Here is a 23,312-nt window from a genome sequence, read left to right as displayed (position 1 = left end):
ATATATTGTGCTAAATTCTAAGCATTGGGTTTTCACACAAATAAATAAGCACCCAACTAACCTGATTATAATAATTAACTCTCCCATATTAGACTCCTTATACTACTACAAGCTTTTCCCATTCTCTTTAAAATCCTGTAATCTTACAATCTTGCAAACCATTATTAATCACAAATAACAAGTGATTTAAAAAAAGAAAAAAGAAATGTCATAAATTTATCATTTCATTTTGCTATTTCAGATAGTAGACTGAATTTTACATTTTTGTTAATAATTTTTCAGAAGTATTTATTCTACACATAACATAGATCATAAAGAAAGGTGCTTTGCAAGGTATTTAGGAGGAAATCTTTGGTGTAATCAGGGATGACATTGGTCAGATGTAAAAGCTCAAGTAAAGAGGTGAATTACTGAAAAAACTTAGTATCTTAAATTCTTACAATGTAAATATATATTCACTTAATTATCTTTTCATATAAGTTACAGTCGTTTCTTTACGTTCATTCATTCATTAGTTGATGTTTCAAACATAGAAGTAATGTGTTCATCATCTGGGGTCATCAGCTTTGCTTATTTAAAGGCAATCAATCAAATTCAGTTTCTGCTTGAATTTTTATGATTCCTTGTCTTTATAATCATCTTCAGTTTTTGTTCCAACACCAAATTTGATGGCACTCTTTTAGAGATTTACCTTTATCAAGTCATCTAAAACTTCCTGCTTCATATTTATATTAAATTGATGGAAAAATATTTAAATATATATATAATGACAACAATGGGAAAATGAGATGTAATGAATAAAATTCTTAAGATATATAGTTCTATTAGAGAGACTGAAATGGAGTAGATACTCCAAAAAGCATTTACTTCATGTGGGCACCAGGATCATGGGAAGTATTGATTAGGCAAATTGAATAAGTGGAAGTTGGTTGTAGAAGTTTTCACTGGAAGTCAACTCTTGTTGTTCTGACAGAAGCAATATTAAATTTTCCTTATTTTCTTTAATGTGTATATAAAAGGTCATTTATGAAAGACCAATTTGTCCTAAATTCACACATTATTACTTAGTATCTACTTTCATGTAATTTTCACTCGTATGAATGCATTTTAAGCTTCTAATAAGTTATTACTGAAAAAAAAGTTTCCTGTTAAATTCCTGTGAAGATTCTATGACCATTCTATCACTGTCCCACATGCAGTTAATTAGTATTTTTCTATTATAAAATTTGTCTTCCTATCATAGAATATTACTGTTCACATGGTACATCTTGTATCAACATGTACTTCTCCCATCAATTGTCACCTGAGGACTGGAGCGCTTCTTGGGCTATAATCTTTAAACTCACTCTTATTCTTTTCATGTACCTTTGCATTTTCTCCTTCAATTCTTAAATTCCTTCCCTGAAGTGTAAATGCTCTGGAGCTTTTAGTATCTCTCTGTGGCCATACTGATGCAATGTGATTAGATATTCCTTTCTAGTGTCCTTGGAATATGTTATTCAGCTTAACAAAACACAATAAAAATTTCCAACGATATTTTAATTATTTCATTAACAACTACACAACTTAAATTTATTTATTTATTTATTTATTTATTTATTTATTTATTTATTACCATAGCACTGCTGACCTCTGGTTTATGGTGATTCTGGGGATTGAATATGGGACTTCGGAGCTTCAAGCAGGCTCTGCATAACTATTATGCCATCTCCCCAGTCCTATGTAACTTAATGTTTTTGTTGTTGTTGATTTCACTTGAAAGTTCAGTTCAGTTTGAAGCAGTTCTGTTGAGCCTTTGTACTTTACCCTTGATCTTTATTTTCATCCCTGGATTTGGTAACCATAATTTTCCTGTGACCTTCACTTTACTTTCTTTTTTTTTTTTTTTCCTTTTACCAGAGCACTTTTTTATTCAGCTCTGACTTATGGTGGTGCAGGGATTGTGAAAGGAGCTTTGTTTAATTTAGGAGTGAGTCTCTAAAACAGACAGAGACAGCACTAGTTTCTTAAAATCTGATGCTGTCAATACTTCAGGGACTGTTCATTCACTGGTTTATATTTGTACTTGATTTTGTGATGAGTTTTTTTTTTTTATTAGATTGTTAGCATGGAAACCAAGTAATCAATGGTTGTTTTTTAGTTGGTTCTGTTTTGTCATGTGCAAGTTAAAAGGAAGCTTGGAACTTCAAGGAAATAATAAAGGTCAGGCTTTTTCCAATGACTTGTTATCAATGGATGTTCTGACTTTATTCTGTATACTTGTAGTTTTTTGAGGTCGTAAACAATAAAGCCCATTTTAAACCAATGATTTTTGGCTATGAACTGTATAACAGGCTACATTTTAAGTAGATTGTATATTGATATTCTAATATTTAAGAACAGTATTGCACACCTTAATATTTATAAAATTGAAAATGAACATTAATACTTAATATAAAACTCACTATATCTAGTCAGTACTCACCATTATTGCTCAGTAACAGCAAAGGCAATTATTTCTTTTAGGTATAAAAGTTAAGATTCATTGTTCTTTGCTCTTTGTATTTGCCTGCATAGAATCTCTGAATCTAAGCCCATGACAAAGTGAAGTGTGCCATACTCGTGTTTCTTTCTGCTTTTCTGGGAAGTCTACATTTTTCTACACTGGTCATGTGTTTATTTATTTTTTGCCTCCAGGGTTATCTCTGGGGCTTGGTGCCTGCACTATGAATCCACTGCTCCTGGCAGCCATCTTTTTCCCATTGTTGTTGTTGCTGCTGTTATTGCATAGAACAGAGAGAAATTGAGAGAGGCAGGGAAGACAGAAAGGGGGAGAGAAAAACAGTGTGAAGCGACCCCCTTGCAGGTGGAGGCCCAGGGTTTTTCACTGTGCGCTTAACCCAATGTGCTACCGCCTGGCTGCCTATGCGTTTATTCTCAAAGCAACCATAATATTATAGCAGAGTCAAAATTGTAGAGATTTATATACTTAACGAGTATTTTGGGCCCCAGGTGGTGGTTCACCTGGTTGAATGTACACATTACAGTGCAGAAGAATATGGGTTCAAGCCCCCACTCTCCACCTAAAGGGAGGAAGCTTCATGAGCAGTGAAACAAAGTTGCAGGTATCTTTCTCACTTTCTCCCCTTATCTCTCAATTTCTATCCAAAAATAAATAAATAAATAAATAAAAACAAATAAAAATAAAAAAGAGTAGCTTGATGATAGAGAACACAAAGATTAGTTAGCACAGCCAATTCTAGGGTAGCATTCAAAGAACTATAAAGCTAACCCTTTTCTATAGATTTGGGCACAACAGAAGACAGCCACCTGTTAAAAAGGCAGTGGGTCCTCCATAGACACCAAATCTGTTAGAATCTTGACTTAGGACTCTTAGGCTCCAGAGCACTGAGAAATACAAGGTTGTTATTTAAGGTGAAGAGAAGAAGTACATTGTTTTAAAAGGGCTCTACTAGCTTATGGGTGCACTTATACTTGTTACAACTTATTATATGCTACATCCACTTATGCACAATTATGGAAATCATTGTTGAGGAGTATCTGATGATATAAATCACAAATGCCAGCAAATCACAAAACATCTTCTAGATCAGTCCCCTTTTATACATGATGAGTGGCTGAACTAGATGATTTTTACAATGTGCTCCCAACTCTGCTTACTGCTTCTGCTTACAGAATATATTGAAATCTGGAGATGAGAAAGGTCTTTTGGCTTTTTTCCCTATAAATTTACCTATTGTGAACAGCAATGACCTAGTGTATCAGCAAGCTCCCTATATTTGGTGCTGATTCAAGCACTTCCTATAGTTTCTTTGGTTGAGAGTTAATTTGATTAACTTTTGTTTTTCCATAGCACAACTGCTCATTTATGACTTATAGCAGTGCTGGAGACCCGAGAGCCTCAGACATGAAAGTCATTTGCATAACCATTATGCTATCTCTCTAGCCTGAAAGTAAATTCAAAGAACTATTGTCCCAGTAAAATCCCAGCGGTAATTAAATTGAATTGGAAATATCTTTCAAATGTACTTGACTGTGTTGTGCAAGTTAAAAAACAGATTGGTTTGAATTTGGCATCAGCACGTGCAGTTGTGGTAAATGTAATGAGTGTAGGAGGCACTCGCATGTTGTTTTTATTGAACTCTAACCTCTCATCTGTAACTGTGATTCGAGCCTCAGATCTTGATTATAGAACCTATGAGATGGAGGTGAAGGGGGATGGTGATGAGGAGGTGGATGCTTGGGAGTGAGAGAGGACTGGGATCCTTTTTTAATTACAAAAGCCTAAGATCAAGGCATGTTTTTCAGCTCTACAGGGGAAGGTTTATTTTTGTCTGTGTGGAAGTAACTAGGAAAAAAATAACACTACACATACAAACAGATATTAATAAGCATTTGATGCCAACAGAATGAAGAACCAAGTGAGAGACTTCTGGAGGTGTGGCTATGAAGTAGCAGCTTACACATGTCACTCCCCTAATTAACTAGTTAAAACAACGAAAAGCAAACTGAAAACTCACAAAATTACAACTGGGATTTCTTCAAAAACTTACTTGGCCAAAGGTGGGTGCAGGCATGTGTCACAGGTAGATGGAAATGAGGTGAAAGTGCTGTTTAGGGCCCAATGTATAGGTAGGAAAATAATTCTGCTTGATCTTTGCGAACTCAGGAGAAAAAAAAAATTCTTTTATGTTATTACTCCCCAGAGACTGTAAACACAGCAGCAAGACCCTATATTAACATCATAGGCATTAAACCAGCCCAGTGGCTCCTGATAGACTCTCCCCTTCAGCCTCTCCCATCACAGTATATAAACAGAGAAACTCAACACCATAACCACAACACCACCTGCTAGATCAACAATAGAAACTCTAAATGTGCAAGCCTAGAAATTCAGTGATGCCTGAAACCACAAATGACCAGAGAAATGTAACTCCAGAAAAAAAAAAACTTAGATAGAATTCAGAAAACTCATGATGAAGACAGTTCAAGACTAAATATAATACACAAATTCAAGAACTCAGATATCATTTAACCAAAGAACTACAAAGCTAAAAATCATGGGAGGGGGGCAAAGGGGAGACTCCAAACAGAGCTTCAGGGTGTGAGAGACAGTTTGAATGAAATTTAGATTCAGGCCTAGGAAGTAGACTAAATCAGGTAGAGAAGAGGAGAATATTAACACTAGAGGACATAACCACCACACTCTGTATTTAAAGTTGTTGGAAATGAAAGGTTTGGGGAAAATGAAGCACTTCTTTGTGAAGTATCAGACTCCATCAGAAAGATGAATGTGAAAGGTATTGGGATCCCTGAAGAAGAAGAGTAGGAGAAAGGGGCAGAGAACATATTTGAAGAAAGCATAGCAGAAACTTTTCTATTAACTGGGCAACATGCAAGGCATAGATATTTAGAAAGCTGAACAAATGCCTAAGTTGCTGAATTCAAACTAGCACACACCAAGAGACATCACAGTAAATCTATCCAAAAACAAAGACAAGGAAAAAATATTGCAGCCTGCTAGGGAAAGGAATAGAATGACATACAGAGGTAGAACCATCAACATCTCATCATATACCCTTAAGGCAAAGAGAGAGTGGAATGAGATATTCAAAATATTAACATTAGAATTGCTAGCCATGAATATCCTGCTAAAATATTCTATAATTATGAGGGAGAAGCAAAGATATTTTCCTTTCTTTCTTTCTTTCTTTTTTTTTTTTTTTTTACGATTTTATTTATTTATTGATGAGAAAGACAGGAGGAGAGAAAGAAAGAAGCAAACATTACTTTGGTACATGAGCTGCTGGGGATCAAACTCAGGATCTCATGCTTAAGAGTCCAATGCTTTATCCACGGAGCCATCTCCGAGACCACTAGAAGTAAAGATATTTTCAAACATTCAGAACTGAAGGAATTAATCACTTCCAGTCCTGCCTTGCAAGAATTACTGAGAGGAATCCCACATACAAAGAAACAAAGGAACCCCCACTTTTAATGAGATTATCAGTAATCGAAGTAGGAACACAACAACAACAGGGAAAACATTGACACAGGAAAGGAGAAAGCAAAATGGACAAGGTGATACAGTCAAATCTTGGTGACTCAAGGCCAACTTAAAAAAGACTGCTATAGATATTGTAAGGTATACATAGTACTCATGGTAACCACAAAACAAAATGGAGTACAGAAACAAACAGAAAACATATATGAAATAGGCAATACCATTATGGAAACTATCCACACAAAGTAATAAGCAGAAGAGGGCTGGGTTGTGGTGTACCTGGTTAACTGCACACACTACACCAAGTGCAAGGGCCCATGGAAGGATTCCAGTTGAACCCCCAGTTGAACCTGTGGGGTTTGCTTCACAGGTGGTGAAGCAGGTCTACAGGTATCTGTCTTTCTCTCTCCTTCTCTACCTTCTACTCCTCTCTCAATTTCTATCTGTCCTATTCAATATAAGCAAAAATGGCCACCAGGAGCAGTGGACTCATAGTGCTGGCACTGAGCTCCAGTGATAACCCTGAAGGCAAAAAAAGAAAAAAAGTAACAAGCAGAAGCAAACAGGAAAATAATTAACAAAAATACAGAACAATCGTGAAACAGAAATCAGGATGGCTATAAGTAACCCACATTTATCAATAATCACCTTAAATATGAATGTCTTAAATTCACCAATCAAAAGATTCAGAGTGACTGAACAGATTAAAAAGCAAGAATCATCTAGTCTATGTCTCCAGGGAACACACATACAAAAGAGAGACAAACAGAAGCTCCAAGTGACAGGCTGGAACAAGGTATTCCAAAGTAATGCAGACAAGAGGGCAGGAATAGCTATTTTGCTATCAGATAAAATAGACTTCCAGGCAGAGAAGGTGAGAAAAGACAGAAATGGACACTACATATTGGTGAGAGGATCAATCCAACATAAAAATAAAACCATTGTCAATAAAATATGTTTTCAATATGAGTGCAGCGGGATATATGAAACAAGCATTTCCTAACTTCAAAGGAGACATAGACACCAACACAATAATAGTAGGAGACCTTAACACACCACTCACAGCAAGAGACAGATGATCAGGACAATAAAATCAACAAGTAAAGACAGGCTTTAAATGAAGTCATAAATGAGATGAACTTAACAGTTATGTTCAGAACCTTTCATCCCGAAAGAAAAGAATATAAATTCAAGTGCACATGGACCAGTTTCATAGATTGACTATGTGCTGAGACAGAAAGATAGCCTTAATAAATATGTGAATATTAAAATCATAAAATGTATCTTTTCTGAACATGAGGTGGTGAGGTTAGAATTCTACCACAAAACAAAATAAATACACCCAGACTATGGAGACTAAACAATACTCTTCTGAAAAACTGAAGAATTCAAAAGAGAATCTAAAAATTACTTAGAGAACAACAAAAATAAAAACTATCAGACTCTGAGATGTTGCAAAAGCTGTCTCAAGAAGGAAGTTTAGTGGTCCGGGAGGTGGCGCAGTGGTAAAGCTTTGGACTCTGAGATATGAGGTCCTGAGTTCGATCCTCGGCAGCACATGTGCCAGAGTGATGTCTGGTTCTTTCTCTCTCCTCCTGTCTTTCTCATAAATAAATAAAATATTAAAAAAAGGAAGGAAGTTTATAGCAGTACAGTCCCACATTAACAAATAGCAGAGATCTCAAGTAAGCCATCTAACATCACAACTGAAAACTGAACCAACTAGAAACATAGCAGCAAAAAGACCCAAACGTCTACAGGGGGAAGTAGTCAAAATCAAAGCAGAAATTAATGAAGTATAAATGAGAAAGATAATTCAAAAGATTAATGAAACCAAGAACTGCTTCTTTGAAAGCATTGCTAAAATAGATAAATCAGTCTAGATTTACAAAAAGAAAAAGAGAGACAGCTATGATAAAAGCAATCAGGAATGAAAGAAAATGAAATTATAACTGAAGATGGGGAGATACAAAGGATAATACTTGAATATTATTAACATCTCTATGCAAATAAATTGGACAATCTAGAAGAGATGGATGCATCTTTTTTAATATTTATTTTATTTATTCCCTTTTGTTGCCTTTGTTGTTTTATTGTTGTGTTATTATTATTGTTGTTGTCGTTGTTGGATAGGACAGAGAAAAATGGAGAGAGGAGGGGAAGACAGAGAGGAGGAGAGAAAGATAGACACCTGCAGACCTGCTTCACCACCTGTGAAGCAACTCCCCTGCAGGTGGGGAGCCGGGGTTCAAACCGGGATCCTTCTGCCAGTCCTTGTGCTTTGCACCACCTGCGCTTAACCCACTGCACTACAGCCCAACTCCCGTGATGGGTGCATCTTAAGAATCATATCACAAAGCTGAACCCAAGAAAAAGTAGCTAGCTTAAAGAAGCTAATCACTAGTATGGAAATTGAATCAGTCATCAAAAATCTTTCCAAAAATAAAAGCCCAGGCCCAGATGGCTTTCCTAAGGAATTCTACAAGACTTTCAAAGAAGAACTAACATTTTCTCAAGCTATTCTAGAAAACTGTAGAAGGACAAATACTCCCAAACATGTTCTTTGAGGCTAACTTCACTTTGACCACCAAAGCAGGAAAGGACTCTGCCAGAAAAGAAAGCTATAAACCTATATCCTTGATGAGCATAGATGTAAAGATCCTGAACAAGATCTTAGCAAATCGAAATCGACAACACATCAAAAGACTACGTGAGAACTATGGTGGTTATCTTTGGGAAGTGGCAGGCTGGGTCACAGGACTTAGGTGGTGGGTGTAGTGTGGAACCATTACTGTCATTTTATAATCTTGTAATCCTCTATTAATAACAAATAAAAAAATTAAAAAAAAGAAAAAGCCAGGTGAAATTCCTGTGGTTAAGCCCTGACTCTCCCGCTAGCAAGAAAGCAGGTGATTCATGGCTATCATCTCCAGCCACATTCGAACAGGCTGGAGAGAAAACACGCCTAAAAATGGCTTGTGTATTTTTCTCTTGATCTTTAATGTGAGAGTGATGAGAAATCTCGATCGTCCTCGATGCTGTTATTTCAGGCAAGTATTGCTTAACGGAGATTGACATTTTCACAAAGCACTCCAGCCGCTCTCCCTGCAGGGAAAGTAGCTGTGTCACTTGGCAAGCGACTTGAAAACCCCAAGACAAACCCGACCCCTAGTCCTCGCCCCCCCCCCCCCCCCCCCCCGAGAGGGAGCTCTGATTCGACCGCCCCGCCTGGGGGGAGGAGCCCCGGAGGCCGGTTGCCCCGCCCCCCGCGCGTAACCCGGATACACACCCATGCTCCCCTTTCACCTCGCGGCCATTGGGTAACGTGGAGCCAGACCCGCGAGCCTCCTGGGTGTCGCGCTGCCTGAGCTAGTGGGGCGTCGCGTGGGGGCGACCACGGTGGGCTCCGCGGCGCAGATCTGCCTTGCTCGGGAGGGAGCGATGGGGTCCGGGGGCGCGGGGAAGCGGGCGCCGTTGTAGTCTGTGGTTCCGGGAGCTTGGAGGCGGCGGCGGCGGCGGCGGCGGCGGGCGAGGGGAGGCCTAGGTGCGCCGCGGCCCCTGGCGCCATGGCCCCTATGGGCATCCGCCTGTCCCCGCTGGGGGTGGCCGTGTTCTGCCTGCTGGGGCTCGGCGTGCTCTACCACCTCTACTCGGGATTCATGGCCGGCCGCTTCAGCCTGTTCGGCTTGGGCGGCGAGCTCGGGGCAGGCGCCGCGGGGCCGGTGGCGGCGGCCGACGGGAGCAGCGTGGACCTGCGCGAGATGCTGGCGGTGTCGGTGCTGGCGGCCATGCGCGGGGGCGACGAGGTGCGGCGCGTCCGCGAGAGCAACGTCCTCCACGAGAAGTCCAAGGGGAAGACGCGCGAGGGGGCCGACGACAAGATGACCAGCGGGGACGTGCTGTCCAACCGCAAGATGTTCTACCTGCTCAAGACCGCCTTCCCCAACGTGCAGGTGCGTGCCTGAGCCCCGGGGCTGGCGGGTCTGGCTCCCATTTTGCAGGCCCGGAGACCGAAATGCACGAGTGCTACGTGCGCCGAGGCCCTGCTCCCAGCCGGGGCGAGCGGGGGCTCAGGTGTCGGGCCGCTCCTCCAGGGCACCGTGCTAGCGGGGAAAAGGCTGAGAAAGACGCTTGACTTTCACACCTTAGGCGCTTCTGTTGAGAGAGAGACAGCGGGCACACCCACACAAACCCACCACCCAGAGGTTGGGCTAAAACTCCCTCCTCCTCCTCCTCCATACTTTTTTTAATCACAGGAGGGATTATGATAGACACACACAACACCCCCCCCCCAGGGATTATGATAATAACACACACACACTCTACCACCCAGAGGTTAGGCTAGATACTCTCCTCCATCTCCATACTCTTTTGTTTTAATGATTTTATCACAGGAGGGGTTATGATTGTAAAACACTTAGACACACACACAACTACCACTTGGAGGTAGTTAGGTCAAACACTCTCTTCCTCTAGACTCTTGATTTAATCACCGGAGGGAGGGATTGTGATACACACACACACCCACCCACCCACCCCCACCCACCCACACACACACACCCACCCACCCACACACCCACACACACCCACACACACACCCACCCACACCCACACACCCCGAGGATCGGCCAAACATTCTCTTTTCATCTCCAGACTTGATTTACTCCCTGGAGGGGTTATGATAGTAAAACGCACATTTCCTGGCAGGCCTTCTCAGAACCAGTTTGAAGGCCAGAGCTGTAAGTCTTGCTCCGGAGCTCTTGAGTTTGCAGGGCATTTGTGGTCTTTGGGGCTTGGGGAACCATATGCTCATGAATTGCTTTCCCCATCGTGTTATCAGTTCCCTTTTAATGACACTTATTTTGAGGGTTCTTCAAGGAAGTGTGCGAAAGTATTTTAATCAGCAACTTCATTTCAACCATCAATCCCGGGTTTACTCCAGAGACTAGGAATTGAACATTTGTCTCCCTGGGACTGGGCGTGTGTGTGTGTGTGTGTGTGTGTGTGTGTGTGTGTGTGTGTGTGTGTGTTGTTTTCTTGGGAAAGAATCAGCATTTTTATGGGAAAAATTAGAGCATCTTGGATTTGTTGTTGATATTTTCTGAATTCATTTAAGTGAAGCTGTTGTTGATTGAATAACACTTTTTCCAAAGAGTCTTTAATTCCCTGAGCAAGAGCTCAACATAGTACAGCAAAGCTTATGTCTTAATTTATCTAGCATCAGGTTTTGGCTACTGGGAAGAAAGAATTATTTCCAGTGGAATTTTATTAATTAGATAAACAGTGAAATCTAAACCCTGACTTCTTTGCAAAGTGTCTGATCTTTTACTGTTCTTGAAAGGGTTGGGAAAGTATTGCCATTATAGCATTACATATATTTTGTAGCCCTTCCCCCTGTCGTCATTATTGGTTTTCTTTATGTCTTTCTTTTCCTTTAACTTTTTTGTGGGGGAAAAGCACAAGAAGGAACATTGACTTTCATATCATGAGCTGCTGGATAGCAGATGTAATGGACAGTAGAATTACTTTCAAATGTCTACTCAAACAAAACGTAGACCATTTCTTTTGCCTTAGTCTTGCTTTATCATAATTACTATCTTATGAGTACGTCTAGATGTAAGATGTGTTTGCAAAATACCTTTCTTTTTCAGAAAAACATTCCTCCATTTAGGGTCTATGGAATAAATAAATAGTTACAGAGAAGGTGAGGTATGACAGTTGTAACAATTGTAGAGGTAGTGGCTCAGTAAAACACAGGACTTGCCTATGTTAGGTTTTGTGATCTCTGGTATTGCATATTCTGCTGCACGGCAGTGCTCTGGTCCATGTCAGTTAATAAGTACATCTTTTAAAAATGTTATAGTAGGCGGGGGTAGATAGGATAATGGTTATGCAAAAAGACTTTCATGCCTGAGGCTCCAAAGTCCCAGATTCAGTCCCCCCATAAGCCAGAGCTGAGCAGTATTCTGGTTTTTTAAAAAAAAAAGGAACAAAAATGTTAGAACAGTAGTAACAGTAACTGTTTACTGAAGAATACGCATTGTAGGTGCTCAGATAGCACATAAAGACTTCGTTTAATCTTCAAAGCAACTTTAAAAGTACCTTTTATGTCTGCTTTGCATTTAGGCAACTTGAGGCTCTTGACACTCCATTTCAGTTTATGTGAGCTGTCTAAAGCTGAGTCTCCAGGAGGCTATCTTAAAACAAACTTACACAGCCATATGATTTCTTAGGGAAACACAATTGTAGGAGCTTAGCACATTAATAGTGAAATACAACTAACAATTGAGTTTTTAAAAATAAACTTTTTGAAAAATTGAAGACATGATGTGTGCATATGTGTTCACATGTGATTTCCATCCTTCATGGTTAACTGCCACAGGACTGTATTTGTTTCCTCACTTACTAAGGATGGCTAAGGAAATAGCTGCTGATGGTAGCAGGCTGCATTTTATTAAACACAAAAGTTAAGCTTTCAGAATTTCAGATGTTGAGATCTCTCTGGTGTGTGTGTGTGTGTGTGTGTGTGTGTGTGTTTGAATAGTCACAAGCAAAACTTCAGTGTTCATTTTGGATGGTGATTAATGGAATAGCAGATATGTTGATTAAAAATGTCAAAGTAGAATAGTGTTATGTTGAGCTGTCTCCTTTTATTACTTTATTGTAAGATTAGTAGCCAAATGTAGTTGTCTAAGAAGAGATTCAAACAGCCATTTTAAGTGGAAACTTAGATTCCTTTGTTCCTATCTGCCCCCCCCCCCCCCATACATCCAGAAGTTTAGTCATAAATGTCTGGCTGTTTCTCAAGAGCCATTTGATTTTTTTTTTTGTTTTTCCCTAGGATCATAAATTATATCCCACTTAATTTATTGCCTTATGGAAAATTTACATTGAAGAGTCATGGATTTCCCTCTTATTTATCCAGTGCAAATTATTAGTAAGAGAGATCTCTTTTCTCCCACAGTTTTCCTGTCTAGAGCAGGAGCCCTAAACTTCCCTAATATTCACTCCTCAGAAAAAGAATATGTATAACTTTAGAGCACTTAGCTGGGGAATAATTTTGCCTCATGTATATTTTGCAATGACTGCACACTTTGTTACTGGAAGAAGATAGAGGACATATATCTCAGAATGCACAGGAACTTCCCTTCTAACAAAGAATTATCTTTCCCAATTCTTCATTTATGCCCAAGCTGAAAAGCCCCACCCTAGAGAACTGAGTGCTGTTCTAAAAAAAAAAAATCATATTGGGGGGGCCAGGTGGTGGCACACCTGGTTGAGTGCACATGATACAATGTGAAAGGACCTGGGTTCAAGCCCCAGGTCCCCACCCGAAGGGGCAAAGCTTTGCAAATGGTGAAGCAGTGCTGCAGGTGTCTCTCCCTCTATATCTCTGCCTTCCCTCTCAATTTCTGCTGTCTCTATCCAATAAATAAATGAAGATGAGAAAAATAAAGTAAATCATATTTGGTCTAGGATTTTTGGATTTCTTTGTTCAGTTTTTATCATGTTAGGGGTTTTGGGAAAGTCCTAAGGGTTGCCTTTCTTCTTTTCCTAAATGACAGTGCTTGATTTCATTGTGTGAAAATAATAACTAGCCAATTGTATGAACACTGTCTTTTATACTCTTGTAGATAATGAAAACAAAGACTGAAGATAGTTTTTTTGAGAGTGGGATTTCCAGCTCTAGAACAGAGAACTTAGAATTAAAGTTTTGAATTAATGTGCAGAGACCTCTGTATTGGACTCCTGTGCTCATTTGAATTGTTTACAGTTTTGGACAATGACATACTTGTAGATAAAGCTTGATACATCATGGGCAGGGAGATGGTTCACCTAGTATAGCACTTGCCTTTTTATAAGCTAAGTCCCATGTTCAAGCTCCAGCGCCATGTGAGAGGACCATGTGGTCGAAACTCCACTGTCTTTGTGTGACTCTCCACCTTTCTGTCTGTTTATAACATCTCTCCATCTGAAATAAAAAGAATGAAAAAAAAAAATGGTTGGGAGCAGTGGAATCACTTGTGTATCAATACCCTTGCATGAAAAAAAAAAAAAAGCTTTGTACTCCAAACTAGTAGGAGTAGTTTGTGTGTCTTCCTTTATCTCTAAGTTGAGGGTTAAACTCCTCTCTCAATAGGAATGCTCACTGGAAAAATTTGAGAAATGCTAATATAATGGAAAGGACATTTGCCAAATCACCAACACATGAGATTCTGGCCAGTCATTTAACTTCTTTTAGCTAGTGTTTTGATCTGGAAATAACAATAAATAGTAATTTAATGAGTTGTGTAGACACAAGCATTGTAGATAAGGAAAATTCAGATGAGCAGACCCAAGAGAGGTCATAGTATAGTGAATTCAAGTAACCTGATGAATCTGAATCAAATGCATTGGGAGAAATATCATAGAAGAGATTAGACAGACATGCCAAACTCAGAGGAGTTAGAACTTGATCGATAGTTTGACACTAGAGTATTGAAGGGAGCTTTACTTTTTTTTTTTTAGATAGACCCATAGAACGAGGTGAGAGAGTGAAAGAGGCTGTAGCACCTAAGCTTCCTTCAAATCTGTAGGGCTCAGGCTCAAACCTGGCTTGTGCGCATGGCACAGCAGTATACTATACTATCCAAGTGAGTTGTTTTGTCAGCCCTCCTGACTTTTCTTGTAGCCTGCAGTATGCAAAATTTTGTTTGAGCCATGGCCATTTGGAGATGGTTGAGACCAGTTAAGAGACAGGCATTGTGAAAGATGAAGACTAGAACTCAGTCTGTGGGAAATTATACTCATCTTATTTTAGTTGCTGTTAATAACATGTATTTAGTCCTCAGTAAATGAAGCATTGAATTAAGCTCTCTGGTCAATGCTAATTTGCTCATAATGATATAGGAAATTTGAGTACTGGTGCCTCCATTTTGCAGATAAAGAAATTGTTAAATAATTTGTCATAGGCTATATAACTGGAAAATAGTCTTAGGTTTGCATACTCACCTAATAGCCTGAGGATCATCTAAGTTTTTTTAAATTTCCTTTAGAAAGCAATATAGGAGTATTCTCGTTAGATTTTGCATCTTCTACCCCAAAAGTTTCCTTCCTTTGAGCTTGTCCCTTTTTTTTTTTTAAGTTTGCATTTATTGGGTTTTGGGGGAGGATGACTAGCTCAGATCTGACTTTTTACAGTGGGGCTGTTAAACCCGTGGCCAGCAGACTTCAGACATGCTAGTCTTGTGCTTTAGTGCTGAGCTATCTTTCTAACCTAGGAGGGTACATTGTGAGTTGAGGTTATACTTGTAGAAGGAGAGATACAAGAGAATTTCTAGGGCTTTGTAAAAAATGACTCCTTTGTTCTGACTTGCACATTTGGTGTTTTATTGGTGGGGAAGAGGATAAAAAACATAAAGGTGCAACTTGTGGGGGGGGCATCTGGGACATCCTATGTTAAAAGATTGTTTTATATGTCTGATGTTTATAATGGTGGGTATTAAATTTATAGATGCTACAACAAGGGCAACATAATGGGAAAATGACCTCCAGGAGCAGTAGATTTGTAGTGCAGGCACCAAGCCCCAGCGATAACCCTGGAGCCAAAAAAAAAAGAAAAAAAAGATTATAGATGTTTAGTGATTGTAGAAGATAAATATCTTTTATCTGTAAAATAACAATAAGTAGTAATTTAATGATTATCATGACTCCTCAGTGTAAGTTTTCTATGACAGTTGTGCGAAAGCAGAGCTGCTTTTGTTCTCTTACTGTGTTTATTTCTCCCTAATCAGTGAAGATCTTTTCAAATACAGTTTTAGCACAAACTATATTGAAAGTTTATGAAAAAAAAAAAAAACTAAAAAAAAGAAAGTCTATGAAGAGGATGACCTAAACTGTAGTCATAAATCTAACTCAAAAGGTTCAGTAGTTGCCACATAGATTTGGCTTTGGCATTTTTTATAGGCTGTAGTGGTCAAGACCCAGGTACTTCTTTGTCTTTTTTTTTTAAATTTATTTATTTATTCGTGAGAATGATAGGAGGAGAGAGAGAAAGAACCAGACATCACTCTGGTTACATGTGCTGCCGGGGATTGAACTTGGGATCTCATGGTTGAGAATCGATGCTTTATCCACTATGCCACCTCTGGACCATCTTCTTTGTGTTTTTTGGAAGTCACCTCTATTTGTTTACATCTAGAATGTGGTTTTTGCATAGTATTGCTCTACAGTACTGATTTAGCATTGTCACTAAGAACATAAACTAAGAATATAAGCTCTGAAAGTCAGAATACTTTAGAGTCAAGTCAGCAAAATGGCAGAATGGCATTTCTCTAATCCCTCCAAGCACATCAATTTAGGCAGTCACCCATGGATGAGAGTTTATTTATGGAAGTTATACAGTTCAGCAGAGTTCTAACATCACTGGAGCAAGCAAATAATCCAAAAATAAGGAGAGTGAGAGGAACATTTCATTATAGTTGCAGCATACCTTCTTCAAGGCAGCACACTTGGTGACAGGACTTGTGAGAGACAGAAAGCAGTATTCAGAAAGAAAGAGTAGACTGAGTGACTTTGTAAGCTGTGCAGAACACTACCCAAGAAATTCACATATTAAAAATTTTTTATTATTATCTTTTTTATTATTATCTATTTTTTATTATTATCTATTTTTTTATTATTATTTATTGGATAGAGACAGCCAGAAATCGTGAGGGAAGGGGGAAATAGGGAGGGAGAGAGACACCTGCAAAACTGCTTCACCACTCACAAAGCTTTCCCTCTGTAGTTGAGGACTGGGGGGCTTGAACCTGGGTCCTTGTGGATTGTAACACGTGCACTCAACCAGGTATGCCACCAACCAGCCCCAAAAGTTACTTTAAAAAAAAATTTTTTTATATCTTAAAAATGGAATGATTTTTTTTTTCTTTTTTTCTTTTTACCAGACTACTGCTCAGTTCTGGTTTATGTTGGTGTGGAGAAGTGAACCTGGGACTCTGCAACCTCAGACATGAGTTTGTTTGCATAACCATTATGCCATCTACCCTGCCACATTTAAAAAAATTATTTATTATTGAATAGAGACAGAGAGAAATTGAGAGGGGTGGGGGAAGATAGAGAGGGAAGGAGACAGCAGCCCTGCTTCACCACCTGTGAGAATTCCCCCCTGCAGTTGGGGACCAGGGGCTTGAACCCAGGTCCTTGCACAATGTAATGTGAGCGCTTAACCAGGTGTGCCACCGACTGGCCTGAAATCCACCTGTTTGTCATCTCACCTAAGTTGCTGTAACTTAAGTTGAGTAAGTTGCTAAGTTACTTTGCGTGATTGGGAACAAGCTCACAAACTTAAATATTTCAGGGTACTGCCTCTGAGAAAACATTTGGGATGCTCAGAACATCTGGCCTACCTTGGTTGGATTGAGATAAGTTATACAGTGTTAGGAGTTACCTTTTAAGAAGCAATAAAGTATAGATAATGCATGAGAAAACCGTTATTAGACTAATGAAGGTATGTGACTGTTTCTTCAAATATGAAAATAATCATGTTAATTGTGAATACTTCAGGCAATATGAATAATCAGGGAAACACACCACTATCAATATGACAGGGTAATTTTCCTGACCCAAAATAATTTATGGCCTACAAACTACTTGAAAAATAATTAAAAGTAATTTAAGAAGGATGAATATGGGATGATATCACTCTCTGGCAGAAGTTGAAAAACAAGATCAGAAGAGAAAACACAAGTAGAATCTGAACTGGAATTGTCATGTTGCACCAAAGTAAAAGACTCTGGGGTGGGTGGGAGGGGGGGAGAATACAGGTCCAAAAAGGATGACAGAGGACCTAGTGGGGGTTGTATTGTTATTTGGAAAACTAGGAAATGTTATGCATGTACAAACTATTGTATTTACTGTTGAATGTAAAACATTAATTCCCCAATAAAGAGATTAAAAAACAATATGAAAGGATCTAAAATAATTATGTTCAAAATAAAAAAGTAATTTAAGAATTTTAATTTGATTTTATTTTACTATTTTATTTATTTATTTATTTTTTACCAGAGCACTGATTAGCTGTGGCTTAGGGTAGTGTGAGGGGGATTGAACCTGGGACTTCTAAGCCTCAGGCACCAAGAGTCTTTTTGCATAATCATTATGCTATCTACCCCCACCCCAATAATTTTTTAAATTGAAATACCATTGCATTATAAGGATGCTGCAAGAAAAAGAGTTACAAACTCTTATTCTTAATGAGCATAAATGTCGAAATTTTCAGTAAACTTCTAGCAAATCAAAGTCAATTGCACATTAAAAGGATTTTATGGGCAAAAAAGTTATTGTCTGGGGAGATGATGTCATGGCTGGAAAGAGGACTAGAAAGCTGGATCAGGGAAGAGAGTAGCTCCCAAATATGGAAAAGGTGTATAAATACTGTTGACTGCAAACCCTGTCAGTTTGATCTGATTCAGGGCCCATCATGTCTGTTTGGGAATCTCAGGACTCCCTGAATAGGGTCCCAGCTGATGGGGTGGCCTGCTAGTGACTAAAGAGTCATCATTAAAGTATGCCAGTTTCTTGGCCTTATTCAGCTTTTGTAGTCCTTGCTTTGATAAGGTTAGCTTTGGAGTGACTGAGGGAAGTATAATAGGAAGTAGGTGAGGAGGGTATCTAAGTCTAAGTAGGCACTATATCATTATGAACTTTATGGTGTCTTTTTAGGTCTTACTACTTGCTTGTTGCATATACTGACTCACTGCAGACTATTGTGAACTTTTGCTTTCAGGTATATATTTTGCCCTAATTTATGGATATTTGTGAACATATGCCCTATCTCATGGGACCTGGTCTGTATCTAGGTTTTGGGACTTTGTTAGGAAGTAGACCACCTGAAATGGAATTAGAGAATACTATGAAAGGAAAGGTCTCACCCGAGTAATGAGGCTGAAGGGTTGACACTCCATGCTTGACGTCTCTGGACACAGTCTGAAGTGAAGCATGCTGAGGTGGTGCTCGTTGTGTTGATTAGGTTGGGATCAGCAGATGCAATATCATTTGGTATGAATTGACAGAGGCATGCAGGAAAGTGAGCCCCACTCTAGAGGTCCCAGGACTGGGGGAAGTATAGGCTCTATAGAGGAAGTGGGAGGTTCCTGCTGTCTTAGGGTTTAAAAAGTCAATAGATAGTTATTGCTGTAATCAAATTTGGCAGTTGGGTTAACTTTGAAAATCCCTTTGTTACGATTTGCTGTATCATACACAACATCACCATAATTTATGACTTTGACATTATTTGTATATAGCTGTGCCACTGGTTGTTTCTGTTCTCCCTGGTCTAAACTTTTAAGAGAGTCGAAATGTTGAATTTTTTTATACTTGCTGCTTATGATAAAAAAGCTCAATTGCTTTGATATTGATATTATATCTAGCATCGTTGCTCTGCCTCGTTATTTAATAATTTACCTATGAGGTTTTTTTTTTTTTCTTGGTAATTAATTGTCTGTTGCATATTGTGATTTTAATTTCTTTTTAATTTATTTTTATACCTCTCTACATGTCCCCATTCTAGCTTTCTGCAACAGACTCCTTCACACACTGTTTATAAAGGTCATGATGGAGGACAACGGACTCTGTTGTGCCTGCAGGGTACTTCACCATCTGGTTTCCATTACTTGACTGACCTCAGACCTCAACTCCAGTGCCTTTCTTCACAGCTCACTGTTCAAGACATTCTGCCTTCTTCCTGAGTTCTGAATATACCAGATGCACTCCCACCACTGCCTTTGTATTTGTCATTCCATACACTGAAATGTGCTTCTTTAGATGCCTGATAGTCTCACTTAGACTTACCAAGTTGTGTAACCGTGTTACTGGTCAGTTTTAGACTATTTTCATCGTCTTAATAATGTTCCTGTGCCATTGCGACTCTGCTTCTACCTCCTTGTCCCAGGCAGTCACTATTTACTGTCTCTGTGAATTTACTTGTTTTGGCTATTTTACATAAATGGAATTGTCTAGTACATTTCCTCTTGTGTCTTGCTGCTTTTGTTTGGCATCATTTTCTTGGAGTTCATCTGTGCTGTAGTATATGAATTAATGCTTCATTTATTTTTATGGTACTTTATTGAATGAATGTAAATGCATTTTGTTTATCCATTTCTCAGTTGGAGAACATTTGGTTTTTAATTTGGGACTATAGTTCTAGACATCCCCCCCTTTTAAAAAATTTGTATTTATCCTTTTTGTCCTTTTTTTATTTCTTTATTGGGGGATTAATGTTCTACACTCTACAGTAAATACATGTTTGTACATACATAGCATTTATACATTTGACAGCTTGTACATGCATACCATTTCCCAGTTTTTCACATAACAATACAACCCCCACTAGGACCTCTGCCATCATGTTCTAGGACCTGAACCCTGCCCCCCACCCACCCCAGAGTCTTTTGCTTTAGTGCAATACACCAACTCTATTCCAAGTTCTGCTTAGTGTTTTCTCTTCTGATCTTGTTTGTCAACTTCTGTCTGTGACTGAGATCATCCCATGTTGATGTTTCTAGAATATTGTTATTACTGTTTTATCTCTTCTATATTTGGGATATTTCAGAGTACTTTTCAGAGATAATTAGGAAATTATTACTCTATAACTTTTTGTGTTTACTCTTATTTATTTATTTTCTTACCAGAGAACCATTCAGCTCTGGCTTATTGTGGTGCCCGGGATGGAACCTGGGACCTTGGAGCCTCAGGCATGAGAGTCTCTTTGCATAACTATTATGCTATCTACCCCTGCTCCTGTAGAGTAACTACAAGCCATCACATGGCCCAGCCATTATCTCTCCAACTTTCTGTCTACATTTATATATAATTGCACCCTTTTTCTTCCTGATCCAATCCTCTCTTCTCTTCTGAGCCACTCATGACAACATTACTACCTCCATATGTCCGTCTTTTTTTCCTCCTCTCTCTCTGGGTGCTGATGAAGCCTGGAATTCAAAGCCCTCTTTTTTTTCTTCCTCCTATCACTTCTCTCCCACTGGGAGTATGGTTCAAGGTTGTTTTTGAGGTGCAGAAGGTAGGAGTTCTGGCTTCTGTAATTGCTCCTCCATTGGACATGGGCATTGGCAGGTTGATCTGTACCCCGAGCCTGTTTCTGTCCTTCCCCAGTAGGTCAGAGCTCTGGAGAAGGGAGGTTCAAGGATACACTGGTGAGGTCATCTGCCCAGAGAAGTCAGGATGGCATCATGGTAGCATCTGCAAATTGTTGAAGGTGGTAGGACATAAATTGAGTCAAAATGGTTAATGAATAGGAGCCAAAAAGTAGGGATAGAGAAGATGAGATTTTGGGATCTTGGGGTAGAAGAAAGCTAGAAAGCCCATTTTAGGCATGTTCCTGGGGACACACAGTTATGGTTTCGCTTGAGTATATAGCTAGCCTGAAGTTGGATATTAATGTTGTCTGAGAAAATGGTGTCAGAGTAGAGATAAGGGCTAGAAAGTTGGATTAGGGCAGTGAATAGTTCCCGTTCTTGAAAAAACAAAATCTGAATACAATTAACTAATTTACAGCCATCCACCTGACCCAGGGCATGCATATATATGCCTGTGTAACCTCTGAGTTCCCTATTGGTCTGAGCTTGACAGCTTATGGTCACAGCTGGAGAACATTCTAGGATGCACTCGTTTCAGGACTAGTCTTCCTTGTGGCAGGGCAGGATATCCCAGTCTCCATTCGGAGACTGAGGCTTTCCCTACCGCCACTGCTTTATGGTGATGCCATTCCTGATGTAAGTGACCAGTAGTGGCAGAGAGAGAGGGATCCATTAGAGGTCTAGGCCCATCATATTTGTGTGGGAGTCCAAGGATTCCCTAACTAGGGCCCCAGATGATGAGGTGGTGTGCAGTTGACCAAAAGAGCCACTATTAAGTAGGCCAGTCTTTTGCCCTTATCCAATTTTTATAGTCCTCTCTGGGCATGGTATCACATGTAGTATTAAAACAATAATTTCTTTCTCAGGAGTTTCTTTTAACTTTTTTTTTTTGTGTGTGTTTTCACATGAACTTTTGGATTACTTGTTCAGTTCCTTTGAAAAATGTTTTTGGGATTTTTGAAATTATAGATATCTTTTGGTAGGATGGCCATTTTTATAATATTATTCTTTTGATCTATGAAGAAGGGATATTCTTCCATTTCTTTGTGTCACCTCTATTTCCTTGGATAATATCTTGTAGTTTTCATTTTAGAGATCTTTTTGCTTCCTTTGGTAGATTTACGCCTAGGAATTTTGTTGTTTTTGCTTCCCTTATAAGTTGGACTCTCTCCTTCATTTCCTTTTTCTTTGACTAATAACTTGTGCATAGCAGTGCCACAGATTTATGATATTGGTTTTATATCCTGCTATTATTGAATTAATGATGGCTTCAGGTAGTTTTTTGGTAGTCTTTTGGATTCTTTAGATATATGATCATGTCATCTTCAAATAATGCTAATTTAACTTCTTCCTTTCCAATATGGATTCTGTTGTAATTATTTATAGAAATTAGAAGGGTCACCTCACCTACCTCCTATTATACTTCCTCACTCACTCCAAAGCTAATCTTATCAAAGTAAGGACTTGCAAAAGCAGAATAAGGGCAAGAGACTGGCTTACTTTAACGATGACTCTTTAGTCACTATTAGGCCACCCATCAGCTGGGGCCCTAGTTGGGGAATCCTGAGATTCCCAAACAGACATGATGGGCCTAGACCTCGAATAAATCCATCTCACTTTTGTTACTGGTTATTCTTTATCAGAAACAACACAATAGACCCCTTTGTGGGCCCCCATAGGACCTTGCCCTCAACTTGGATCAACAACGGCAGGGAATGAATGTTCTTCCATCCTCTGAAGGGAGGCTGGACAACATACCGTATGTTCCACCTGAGGAAGATGGGCTCTGAAATTGGGGCAGCTTGGAACATTTCTACTCATGACCACAGAATGTGAGCTCATATCTGCAGGGATGCAGAAGTCACATAGGCTCCTAAGTTGAATATGGGCCCCGGATCAGATCAAATTGACGGGGTTTATAGTCAACAGTATTTATACTCCTTTCCCATATTGGGAGCTGCTCTCTTCCCTGATCCAGCTTTCTAGTCCTCTTTCCAGCCATGCCATCATCTCCCCAGACAATGACTTGGATCCCTCTGCGTATCAGATGTCAGGCTCAGAAACAAAAAAAAAGAAAAAAAAAAAACTAGTATAGCCACAGGCCCTATGGAATATAACTAAAATATGCCTACTAGCTATCTACTCTATCTACCCCCCAACTCTTCATATGAACT

General features: G+C 39.2%; 1 protein-coding gene across 1 annotated transcript in view; it reads left to right on the top strand.

Moving 5' to 3' along the window:
* Window positions 1-9,315: 9,315 nt before the first annotated feature.
* Window positions 9,316-23,312, top strand: part of BPNT2 (3'(2'), 5'-bisphosphate nucleotidase 2) — a 41,168-nt gene continuing 27,171 nt past the window's right edge. The window contains exon 1 of the mRNA XM_007538830.3: window positions 9,316-9,957. Within this exon, the coding sequence (XP_007538892.1) occupies window positions 9,571-9,957 (387 nt within the window). The 5' untranslated portion in view covers window positions 9,316-9,570. The remainder of the gene's footprint in view (window positions 9,958-23,312) is intronic.

Source organism: Erinaceus europaeus, chromosome 1 (assembly GCF_950295315.1).
Source record: "Erinaceus europaeus chromosome 1, mEriEur2.1, whole genome shotgun sequence".
Taxonomy (NCBI): domain Eukaryota; kingdom Metazoa; phylum Chordata; class Mammalia; order Eulipotyphla; family Erinaceidae; genus Erinaceus; species Erinaceus europaeus.
This window is presented reverse-complemented; position numbering and strand designations above follow the sequence as displayed.